The sequence below is a fragment of the Eucalyptus grandis genome, chromosome 1, assembly GCF_016545825.1.
Source record: "Eucalyptus grandis isolate ANBG69807.140 chromosome 1, ASM1654582v1, whole genome shotgun sequence".
Lineage (NCBI taxonomy): Eukaryota > Viridiplantae > Streptophyta > Magnoliopsida > Myrtales > Myrtaceae > Eucalyptus > Eucalyptus grandis.
The window spans coordinates 13214597-13226729 of record NC_052612.1 but is presented as its reverse complement, the minus strand read 5'-3'; the positions used below and the strand labels follow the sequence as shown (position 1 = coordinate 13226729).

The 12133-nt window shown below is 41.1% G+C and overlaps 2 protein-coding genes across 5 annotated transcripts; both read right to left on the bottom strand.

The window, feature by feature from the left end:
• Positions 1-231: 231 nt before the first annotated feature.
• LOC120294903 (pentatricopeptide repeat-containing protein At1g63330-like) lies at positions 232-2951 on the bottom strand. Of its 4 annotated transcripts, none has more exons than XM_039315930.1 (2): positions 675-2951; positions 232-360 (listed from the first exon to the last, which is right to left on the bottom strand). In XM_039315930.1, exon 1 carries the CDS (start codon positions 2858-2860, stop codon positions 851-853), a length of 2010 nt encoding a protein of 669 aa, XP_039171864.1. In that variant the 5' UTR covers positions 2861-2951; the 3' UTR covers positions 232-360; positions 675-850. The 4 variants fall into 4 exon arrangements, with proteins under 4 accessions (XP_039171864.1, XP_039171834.1, XP_039171794.1 ...); XM_039315900.1 differs by having other exon boundaries at positions 236-360; positions 644-2951; XM_039315860.1 differs by having other exon boundaries at positions 246-360; positions 649-2951.
• A 4527-nt stretch (positions 2952-7478) lies between these two features.
• On the bottom strand, positions 7479-7982 carry LOC120295556 (pentatricopeptide repeat-containing protein At1g63400-like). Its single transcript, XM_039316787.1, has one exon. The coding sequence runs from the start codon at positions 7980-7982 to the stop codon at positions 7479-7481; it is 504 nt and encodes a 167-aa protein (XP_039172721.1).
• Positions 7983-12133: the final 4151 nt, after the last annotated feature.

Genomic DNA, 12133 nt, shown 5'->3' with positions numbered 1-12133 from the left:
AAAGATGATGGAATTTACATCATCTGGGCCTGACTGCAATGAAGTTGATTGTTGCTCGCTCAAGGCGGCTAGCATTGTTTGTCAATGGCATTCATGTTCACCCATCATCAGATGCTTTTCGGAAAATCCCTCGCAGTGCAAAGGGGAAGATACTTCAAGTAGCTTTCATACACTTGTAACCACGTTCCTTAGTCAGCAAGTCGTCCCTCAAACTTCGCTGTTATTTGCATGTAAGAAGAGCAAATAAACCAAATATATAATCGACCTGTGGTGATAATCCGATACACAGCTTGACCCAAATATACTCCACTGCCGATTCAAACACCATCCACTTCAAGGTATGCCTCTTCTTTGAAATATCTATGGTAAATAGGGCATTGAAAGGATCAGATTGCGAAAAAAGAAAGTGTATAACAGAAAACTAGGATCTCTCTCTCAAAGCACATACAACATAGGCTAATCAGGATTTATGGCATAATATACTTCATTACATAGTAAAGTTATCGCTGTTAACATCTATTTAATACAATATCATCCTCAGACTGCTTGATCATTTGTATGAATTTCCCTGTTTGAAAAACATTAGGCACCAAAAGCACTAACAGATGAGTACACATAATAGTTCAATACAGAGATTTCGTACCGAACCTAGATATATGAGGATAAAAATCCACCTTATACCCCTCCAAATATTTGCCATCTTGGGCGGTTTGATTCAGTGAATTGTCTCTCAGATTTGAAACAACTTCATCAATGGGACATGGGACACAATGAGAAGATGTTTGGAAGAAAACTTGGCATTAATCTGATTTACTCTTCATCACATTTCAGATGAAAACTTGGACAGAACTCAGAGACAATGGATAGTTCTCCTAGTAAAGGAAGAAGTTCCATTTATCATGAGATATTTGATCCACAACTCCATTGTCGCTACATCTGCAGAAAAACCCCTTTCAACCATTTCATTGACAAGTTGTGCTGCTCTAGTATTTTCGTTATTTCTTAGTAGTCCTTGGATCATTGTGTTGTAAGTGACACCATCTGGAAAGCATCCATTTTCTTCCATCTCCTTTAGGAGCAGATATGCTTCCTCCGTACGTCCTCCTTTGCACAACTCATGCATGAGAATGTTATATGTCCACGCGTTAGGTTGCAAGCCTTGAGCATGCAAACAATCAAACAGCCCCTTTGCACCGTCGAGTTTTCCAGCATTACACGTGCCATTTATTATCTTTCGAAGCAATGTCATGGCCTTGTCAATCTGTCGCGTTTTACACAAGCCATCCAGGAAAGAATTCAAGGTATAATGACTTAGATACAGATCACGAGATCGCATCTCGTTAATTAGCTCCCCTGCAGCTTCAAGGTTCCCAACCTGGCAATATCCATTTATGAGAGTGTTGTACGTGATGACATCAGGATTCAAGCCCCTTTCAAGCATTTCTTGGAACAGTATTTTTGATTTGTCAATTCTTTTCGCTTTGCAGTATCCGTTAATCAACGTGTTATAAGTAACAACATTAGGTGAGCAGCCTCTTTCAACCATCAAATTAAGAACCGCCAGAGCATCATCCATCCTATTTTGCAAACAATAACCGTTCAACAATGCATTATGAGTGACGCTATTAGGCATTTTACCTAATTGAATCATCCGGTTGATTATGGCCTCTGCCTCTACAAGCATTCCCTCTTTACAATGTGCATCCACCAAGATAGTGAAGGTTTGAACATTCGGCATGACTCTGCTTTGCACCATATGACTCAGCAGTCTTTGGGCCTCTTTCAATTGGCCGGAATTGCACACTCCTTGAATGACAGAGGTATAAGTAATGACGTCTGGTTCAACTCCTGCCTTCATCATCTTCTCCAACAAGACCGTAGCATCTTTCCATTGGCCTAGGTTGCATAAGTAATGAACCAAGGAGTTATAAGTGAATATGTCGGGTTGTAAGCCTCCGCTTGTCATCTCTTTCAACAATACGAGAGCATCTTCCATCTGGCCTACATTGCACAGACCGTGGATCAAGGAGGTATAAGTAACAACATCTGGTTTGATACCTTTCTTACTCATGCTCTCGTGGAGTCTCAAGGCCTCTGCGATCAATCCCTCCTTGCAAAGACTATCAATTACTATGTTGTACGTGAAGGAATTGATCCTGCAGCTTCTCTCTTCCCAGTCCCTTAGCAATTCGATCGCCAAACTGGTGTTACCTGCCCTGCATAACCCCTTGGCGATTATCGCATACGTGGTCTCACTAGGTTCGGGGCCATTTCGTCCCATATCATCGAGGAACCTCAAGGCTTGATCAGTTTTGCGCTGAATAAAGAGACCATCAATTAGGGTGTTCCGCGTCACCACAGTGATGGGAAACCCAAGCTTGAAGATTCTGCCGACGATAGACAAACCCAAATCAACCCGCCTTAACCGGCAGAAGCAATTCGTCCAAATGGTCAGCAAGGCAACATCATCCTCGATCCCCAAAGAAGGCAGCCGCTCAATCAAGCGGATGGCAGTCGAGTAGTGCTTCATCCTCACTATAGCACCCAACAGTAGACTGAAATCCCCAGAGGAAGGCAAAGGGCTCGCCTTCATCATTTTACCGAAGCAACACAGGGCATCACCGACACTCGTAAACCCACCACCACCAGCTCTGCAATTTCTCCTCACGTAACTCAAGAGCCGGTTGGGGTCGTGTAAATCAGGGTTAGGGGTCGAAGAAAACCTCCGACGAGGACGGCAAACCGAGAAAGGATGAGAGAGAAAGAGAATGGAAAGGGATGAGGACTCGCAGGAGATGGCAGCTGGACCCCGAAGCAGAAGGAAGAAGGAATGAGCAGGGCAGAGAGTCGCGCGCTTCATCAGCTTGATGCTGATGAATTGTGAAAACTGCAGAGCTCTTTGCTTTAGGGTCTCTCTGTCTCTCCCCCTACCAAGGCAGACTGTAATGGCACTTCTCGACAGGTCTTCGAGTTTTTAGTCAGAGTCGAATTCGGAAGTCATACTCCATTTCCCAAAATATAATGGAGGGAGATATGTAATATTCAGTTAATTTGAAAATAAAGGGGGTAACCACGCTGAAGTTACTTCTTTTGATGTGATCGAGTCATTCGACATTTACATCATAAGTAATACCATATTTTGATGTCCAATTAGGCCATCCAAATTATTCTAAAATAGAGTTATTATTATAAAGAACCCAAAATTAATATATTTACGATCAAAATTAGTGCATATATACCAAATTTACCACTTATTTTAGATTTTACAGTTAAATTACTGAGTTAGATAACGCTTAACAATTGATAGATGTACTAGTTTGAGATTTTACCTTCCGTTTATCACAAATGTACTGGCTTGAAATTTTTTGTAATATTAACCCAAACTTAAAACAACTCCGTTAATGGGACATGGGACTCAATGAGATGACTTGTGGAATCAAACTTGCCCTCAGTCAAGTTTACTCTTCATCACTTTTCAGTAGGGGTGTGCATGGTCCGGGCGGGTGGTTCCCGACCTAAAACCGGAAACCGCCCGCTAAGAACCGGTTCCAAAAAATTGAAACCAAGATCCAACCGTTTGTTGGATGGGTCCACCCGGGAACCGGACCGCCGATCAGTCCGATTCCCGAGTGGATCCATGGAACCAATTCATCTTCGTATTGACAAACCGCTTTCACTTGCTTTGCGGAACAAATTCAATATTAAGAAGCAATGAACCCCATGAATTTAGGAAGGAAAGAAAACGCATTCTACACCCACGAATTGGAAACATAAAGTCAACGTTGGGGGCACATACACTAACTCATAAAATTACACCCAGCCAAAACTTCTATCCACCAAACAGGTTAGCTGCATAAAAAATCCCCAACCATATCTCACATGGTACAAAGATATCTTCTTAACTCAACAAACTTACACAACTTCCTGAACTCAAACGAAGAACTTGGCAAAAAACCCAACTAAATACCACATTCAAAGATCACTGAAATAGACAAATCAATAGCCTGATTAGGGTTTGTTATTAGTAATTTTTTTTTAATATTAAAAATTAATCGGTCCGGTCCGGGTGGGCGGGTGGATGTATCCACCCATGGAACCGGGAACCGGACCGGTACCCACCGGTTCCCATAAATTGGAACCGGGAACCAGACCGGTTCCCTCAAGAACCGCCAGTTCCGGGCGGTCCGGGCGAATCTCAGTTCTCTTGCACACCCCTACTTTTCAGATAGGAAGAGTGGACAGACCTCAAAAAAAAAAAATTGGATAGCTCAACCAGAAAAGGGAGAAGTTCTGTTTGTCACCAGATATTTAACCGACCACTCATCGTTGCCATACTTGCAGAAAAACCCCTTTCGGCCATTTCACTGACAGCTTATGCTGCTTTCGTGCCTTCATTTTTTCTTAGTACTCCTTGGATTATGATGTGAAGAGAGACGCCATCTGGAAAGCATCCAATACTTTCCATCTCCTTTAGCAGCTGATATGCCTCCTCCGCACATCCTCCTTCGCACAATCTACACATGACAATGCTATACATTCACACGTCAGGTTCTAGCCTCAAGCATGCAAACAATTAAACAACCCCATAGCATCGTTAAGCTTCCCGGAATTACACATGCCTTATATTAGAATAGTGTATGTCACAATATCCGGCGTGAATTTGGAGTCTTTCCTCTTTCGAAGCAATATTAGCCTAGCATACTCGGTCAATGGGTCGAGCGAGCATCTTCACCAATAGTCATTGCATGTTCATGTTCCATCCATAAAATGGTGGAACCTATTTGCATCCCTTAAAGACTAAAGATCTTCCAGTTGCCATGGGAATATATTTGATCGCAGAATGACAATCTCCGCAAATGCGAAAATGGTGGAACTTGTTTGCATCCCTTATGACTGAAGCGTCCATGTGGTAAACAAGTTCATGAAGAAGATAAGCAGTGATTTCTCTCATTTCGTTTTCTTTTCTTTGTTGCGATGCTTTGTTAATGTTGACGAGATATCATTTGAATCATTTCATAAATTTGACAGAAGGACAATAGAAGTATTAAAAGTTATATATGACGCTCATTTTAGAACTTGCCAAAGAAAGAACTTGTAAACCACCAACTGGACAAATCACCCTGCTCAGCTGTATCCACAAGTTCGCTTGCAGTTCCGAACTTCACGACAGAAACAATGGAAACCTAGATTATGTACTTTGAGATCAGATTCTTTGATTAGTGATAAGATTCTCTTCTAGACATGTAAGTGCGACCCCTTTTAACTAGGCCGTTGGCCCAAAAGGAAAGCGGACCAGAATTTCTTGATCTCAGCCTAACCTATGTCCCTGGATTCTATTAGATAAGCAACACTGGCCTACGTTCGACCAAGAAATGGTACTGCAATTAGAAAATTGTTAGTTGTAGATTCAGAACATGTTCCGCAGAAGACCAATTACTCTCGTGAGCTTGATTCCACTTTTCTGGCTCATCTCTTGTGAAGAGTCCGTCACTAATGGACAACCCGAGTTTAAAGCCAAATTTGCAATAGAGCGTCTGAGTCACATTGCAACAGGGTGTAAACGGAAATACCCTGCAAAATTCCATGTTTGCTATAAACAGTGACCAATACCTCTCCAAGTGTACGAATTCCAGATGAATCGGAGGCAAGTATTGCCATTCTAAAATTACCTTACAGCATAGAATCAAGCATCACATATGGTTAAAACGATCAAATGCCATCATCAAGGTTGCCTCCAGAGTGCATCTGGGAGAGTTATTTCCATGCCTATTGGTATTTTACCAGGTCAATTGCAAGCAATATTGTGTCCTCCTCTCCCATCAATCGTAAGACCAGTCTCTAAAACACTTGCACCCTACTATGATTGTGTCAGGAAACAAAGAGTAGAGGGCGTGACAAGAGGTAGATTGTCCGAACAAATCCTGCTGTGGAAAGTGAAACACACAAAAACAATCAGAATAAAATGTGTTCCTAACTCAGTAGCTGAAACAGTTAAGCATGGCAAGGAGTATATCTCCATCGATAGCCAACCTATTCACTGGGAAAGTAATTCGATTCAACGGAAAAGACATTGTAAAGTTACATCATCTGGGCCTGTGATCAAGTTTATTGGTGTCGCTCTAGATGTCTACTGGGTTGGGCATTGGGAATGTCTGTCAACGTCAATCATGTTCACCCATCAGCAGACACTTTCAAGAAATTTTTTTGCAGTTCGGAGGAAAAGATACTGCAGGCAGTTTTCCTACACATCCAGCCATGTTCAGGATGCCGTCTCCTCCAAACTTGGCTATTGTTTGCATGTAAGAAGCAGGCAAATAACCCAAATACTGATCAACATACATTGATAATAAGAGTACCCAGCTCGCCACAAATATTTTCCACTATCGATTTAAAGTGCCCATCATCATCATAAAATATCATCCCCTTCCACGTATGCATCTTCTTTGAAGTAACTATAATAAATTCGACATGTAGGGATCAGACTGTGTTAGGAAAAGAGGGAAAGAAATTAGTACCCCTCTCAAAGCACTAGGATCAGATTATGTCAGGATATATGACATTATTTTTTCAGGCCCAACCGCCCCACCCCCCGCGGGCGGCGGCAGCCCTCTTCTGAAAACATTTTGATTTCTTTAGTTCCATTTTCAGGAAGAGTTCCATGCTGTTTCTGCTCAATGACTGAATTACATAAGTCTAACATAGTAAAGTTATTGCTACTAACGTCTATTTAATTCAAAAGCATACTCACACTGCTTGATCATTTGTACAAATTTCATCTGTTTGATTAATATTAGACACAAGAAGCTCTAATGGAGAGAATATACCATTTAAATACAGATATCACTTACAGAACCTAGGTACACGAGAAACAAAATCCACCTTCTACCCCTCCAAAAGCCTTATGTGTTAGCTAGCGAAAAAATCTCCTAGATTGAAAAGTCTACTTCTTTAATGGTAAATGGGACTCGACAAGATGATGTGGGGAAGAAAACTTGCCATTGATCTGGTTTACTCTTCATCACATTTCAGCTGAAAATGTGGACACATCTCAAAGACAATGGAGAGTTCAGATAGAAAAGGAAGAAGTTCCATCCATCACAAGATACTTAACCCACAACTCTGCTGTCCCCACATTTGCAGAAAACCCTCTTTCGACCATTTCACCGACAAGTTGCGCTGCTCTCGTGTTTTCTTTATTTCTTAGAAGCTCTTGGATTATTGTGTTATAAGTGACACCATTTGGAAAGCATCCATTTCCTTCAATCTCTTTTAGCAGCTGATATGCTTCCTCCATGCGACCTCCTTTGCACAACCCACGGATAACAACATTATAGGTCCACACGCCAGGTTGCAAGCCTCGAGCATGCAAACAATTAAACAGCCCCTTTGCATCGTCAAGCTTTCCAGCATTACACATGCCATGTATTAGGATATTGTAAGTCACAATGTTAAAGGACAAATTTGGAATCTTCCATCTTTCAAAGCAATATCATGGCCTTGTCAATCTGCTGTGTTTTACACAAGTCATCGAGTAAAGAACTCAAGGTATAATGATTTGGAGATAGATTGTGAGACTGCATCTCATTAATTAGCTCCGCCGCGGCTTCAAGGTTCCCAACCTTGCATAATCCGTCCATGAGAGTGCTGTATGTTATGACACCAGGAATCAGGCCCCTTTGGAGCATTTCTTGGAAAAGCATCTTTGACTTGTCCATTCTTTTTGCTTTGCAGTATCCGTTAATCAATGTGTTATAAGTAACAACATCAGGTGAGCAGCCTCTTTCAACCATCAAATTAAGCACTTCCATTGCATCTTTCATCCTATTTTGCAAACAATGACCATTCATCATTGTACTATAAATGAAATTATGAGGCATTTTACCTAATTGAATCATGTGGTCGACTATGGCCTCTGCCTCTACAAGCAATCCCTCTTTACAATGTGCATCCACCAGGATACTGAAGGTTAGAACATTGGGCATGACTCTGCTTTGCACCATATGACTCAGTAGTCTTCGAGCCTCTTCCAAATGGCCGGAATTGCAAACTCCTTGAATGACGGAGGTATAAGTTGAGATAGCTAGTATAAACACCTAGAGGGGGGTGAATAGGTGCACAAACAATTTGTCGAGATACGGAAGCGATTCTTGGCAAACGATAGAAAGGAAATTCTCTCTTGATTAACAAAATGAAATACGATCGAGGTAGAGAGAGTGAGGAAGAGAAAATTGAACACAGGATTTATAGTGGTTCGGCTTATTCCAAGCCTACGTCCACTCTTCACCGACAGCCCACCGGCTGTATTTCACTATGATCAAAAGAGAAGTTACAGCACAGCTTTGCCTTGATTCCACAGTGTAGATGTTCTATCACACCTCCTCAAGGTTTCTCACAAATATAGACTCTCTTTTGTATACAAGTATTTGCTCAAAGGGATTGTCTAAACAAAAAGAGCTTCAGACTTTGGAATTCTTCTATCGCGCACTACTTGAACAACTAAGACCGTCTTCCTTATATACTCCTTTATGCCATCATACCCGTTGGCGCTTACCAAAGGAATTCCTCCAATCTATCCGTTGGACGGAATCAATTAGGAAAATTCTTCAAGCTATTAAAGGAACGTGTCGATAGCCCATCAATCATGTTCGCCCATACAATTAGGATCTCGGTTTCCATAAGTAGAACCTTCCAATAATATTTAGGCAATCACCGGATCTTCAATCATCGAGTCAATCTCGATCAATCAAAGGATTCCATTACGTCTCTTCCAGCCACGAGATCTTCTCCAGTTGATAAAGTTAAATCCTTGACGAAACATCTAGTTCTGGATAGCCTTTCTTCAACGGATTAGAGCTGTCAATGAGGATAGACTTTGAGTCTTGAGTCGGCTGTTCGGAGGTCTTAGGACTTTAAATAACGATGAGTGCGCAAGCCTTGAGACTAGGCCCGATAGAAACGTTTTGTCAACTTCAAAACACTTCAATAAGATTTCTCCAACAATCTCCCCCTTTTGATGGTGACAAAACTTTCCTGTGATTTGGATAACTTTGGCACTGCAAAACATTTTCCAAACACATATGCATATCTTATAGAGATAAATGGCTTAAAAGAATAACACTAGAATCTGCAACCACGAAAATAGATTAGTCTAGTATATGATAAAGCCATCCATAAGGTATCAATACTAGTTTAATAAAAGCGAGTCAAGTCCAAGTCTAGTTCGGTTCTCATCCAGACACAAAACAAAGTCAAAGTCAAACGAGTTTAAACAACAAAACAATCCAACAAACGGTTAAAAGTTTAATGATTGAAGGTTTGAAAGTTTGCTCAGAAAGTTTGCTCAAATCTTGCATCTCTCCCCCTTTTTGTCATCATTAAAAAGGATGAGATGAAGTCAAGATTGCTTGGGAACGCGGACAAGCCGGAAATCTTCCATAGGCGAACGATGCCTTCCAACCTTTTAAAATCTTCCTTTAGCTGTGCAATCTCCTCACTCTTGGCATTGGCCTGATTCTGAATAGAGAGGGCTTGCATCTTATCATTCAATGAACAGGAAGAAGCTTGACCTTCATTCTTCAAGCTTTGAACCTCACATCCCAAGGCATAAATTTGACCTCGCATTTCCAAGAGAATATCCATGATTCTGCGAAAATCTGCTCCATTATTAGTCTGAGTACTTGCTTCGGCTCGATCTGATGGAGTAAATGCAGACGATGGTAGATCAGCATAATCTCGCATGTTTGGCGATGAAACTTCATGACCTTCTTCTGGAAATTGAGAGGTATAAACATCCTCTGGGTCTACAGGTGAGCGACTGACTCCTTCACTTGCATCAGGATATGAAGACTTCACTCCTTTCTCTTGATCTCCCCCTGTTTCCATGCCTACAGGTGGAGAAGAGAGTTTCTCAGGTTCTCCTTCTTCTCTTCTTTCTTCTTCAAGTCTTTCTTCCTCTGCTTCTTTTTCAGCTTCTCTTTCTTCTTCTTCCTTCTCCTCTGCATCCTTCTCCTCTGCTTCTTTTGTCATTTGTTCCGAGTCTTTCTGTGGAACGGGACGACTTAAATTCTTCAAAGCCATTGCAGAGATGGTGATATCATCTTCATCATCTTCATCCTCAACGAGGAGAGCTCTTCTTCTTTTGGATGGAGCAACCATGGGCTCCTTCCCTTTTCTTTTAGCCGCAGAAGAGGTTTGATGAGATTTGGCAAGAGTCTTCTCCTTGAATTTCTCCAACTCCTTGCTCAGTTCCTTCAGACGCATTTTGGTCACCATTTTTAGTCCTACCACCATATGATCGCATGGTCGAACACAAAAGATTTGTGGAGGCTGAATATGCAGATGTCTGAATAACTTCATAACAAGGCTTGGGTAAGGGAGTTGACCTCTGTCCTTCATCATTGCTCTATACATGTGAAACATGACGGTGTGAGGGAGAAAACCTTTTCCCAAGGAGAATGGCATACATCGGCTTGGCCTCCGAACTTGACACATCAGTTTTGGAAGTTGATTTCGGTCGGAGGCAATTAATCACAATCTTGTGAAGCAAGATGTTGAATGCACTCATCCTTAAATAGGTGATCTTCTCATATGTTCTCTGTCCTTCACTAGTTCAAGTGTGGCTCGAGCAATGGAAACTTTAATTGGTTGATATCTTCCTCTTTCAACTCTAACACATCTGAGCATATTCATATCCACAACATAATCTTGGTCTTTAACGCTGAAGGAGAATCTATTCGCATCCAAAAGCTAAGATTTGAATAGAAATATGCAGTTAATTCAGCATAAGCCTCGTATTGTCGAAATGAACTTTTCAAGTTGAAGATGATTGAACTTTTCCCTCAAGTTCACATTCACAGCATCCAGAAAATCAAAATCCACACTCCTAGGGTTTATTACCCCACGCTTCAGCAATTTCGAGTACACATCCTTTTGTTCCTTTGATCTGAACAAATCTCCCCTTTTTCCTTGAGTTTCAGCCGCAATACTCATTTTCGGTTGAAATAGGCTGTACAGATTGTCATCATCATTTCCATCTACGAGATTCGGCCCCCTGATCCACGAGGATCACTTGGGATATTCGCAAGGGTTTCCTCAGCCACCCCTTTACGAGCAATTCCCAAACTTTCCATTTTTCGCAGAAAGATATATTCGTTCTTATATCCTTTGTCTTTAAGAAAATCATCAACATAGTTCAAAGGAGTATGAATTCCTTTTAAGGCACGATATAGCTTGTAAATAAAAGCGAGCTTTTGAACTCTTACTAGGTCTGCATCCTCGATGATTTCTTCCTGTTGTTGATGATCAACGCCTTGAAGACTAGATGGAGGAGAATGACGCTGCTGAGAATGTTGTGGGCTCGGTTGCTGTTCTGGAGTCACTTCTTCTTCAGTAAGATCAAAGTGCGTAGGCCCCTCACTCATTCGCCGTGGTCCCCTGCTTGCGATTCTCGAAGACTTTCTTGAAGATGACATCTTTCTCGTTTTGGAAGATTCCTTGCTTGACTTTCCTAGGAAAGATGACAACTTTTGAAGATTAAACAAAGAAAACAAACGGGAATGGAGGATCGATGCTTTCTAGGGTTTTGAGAGTAAAGTGAAGAGGAATCGACGGTGCATGATCGGTTAAAAGGAGAGATAAACGAACCGTCACAAAGGAAATAAAAAGATGCATTTTCAAAATAACTGTCTTTTCCGCAAAAATAGCCATTTCAAAAATAACTTCCTTTTTGAAAATGAAACGATGCAATATTTTTGTTAATTAAATATAGCAATAATTTAAACACGGTCGACGATCGTACCTTTTCAAGATAAGATTAGAGAGAGAAAGACTTACGGTCTAACAGTCGTGCCAAGACTATCTTTCGGATAAAGTCTTGTAAGTCTGAGTCTGAAAGTCTTTAGACTTTGATATCCTCATACCTCAAAATGTTGAGTCTGGAACATATAGATTCAAATTGATTTTTCTCTAAAGGCTTTGTGAATATATCCGCCAGTTGATTCTTTGAGTCAACAAATTGAATTGAAACATCTCCATTTTGAACATGGTTTCTAATAAAGTGATGTCGAATCTCTATATGCTTTGCTCTTAAATGGAGAATTGGATTTTTGGTGAGGTTGATAGCGCTGGTGTTGTC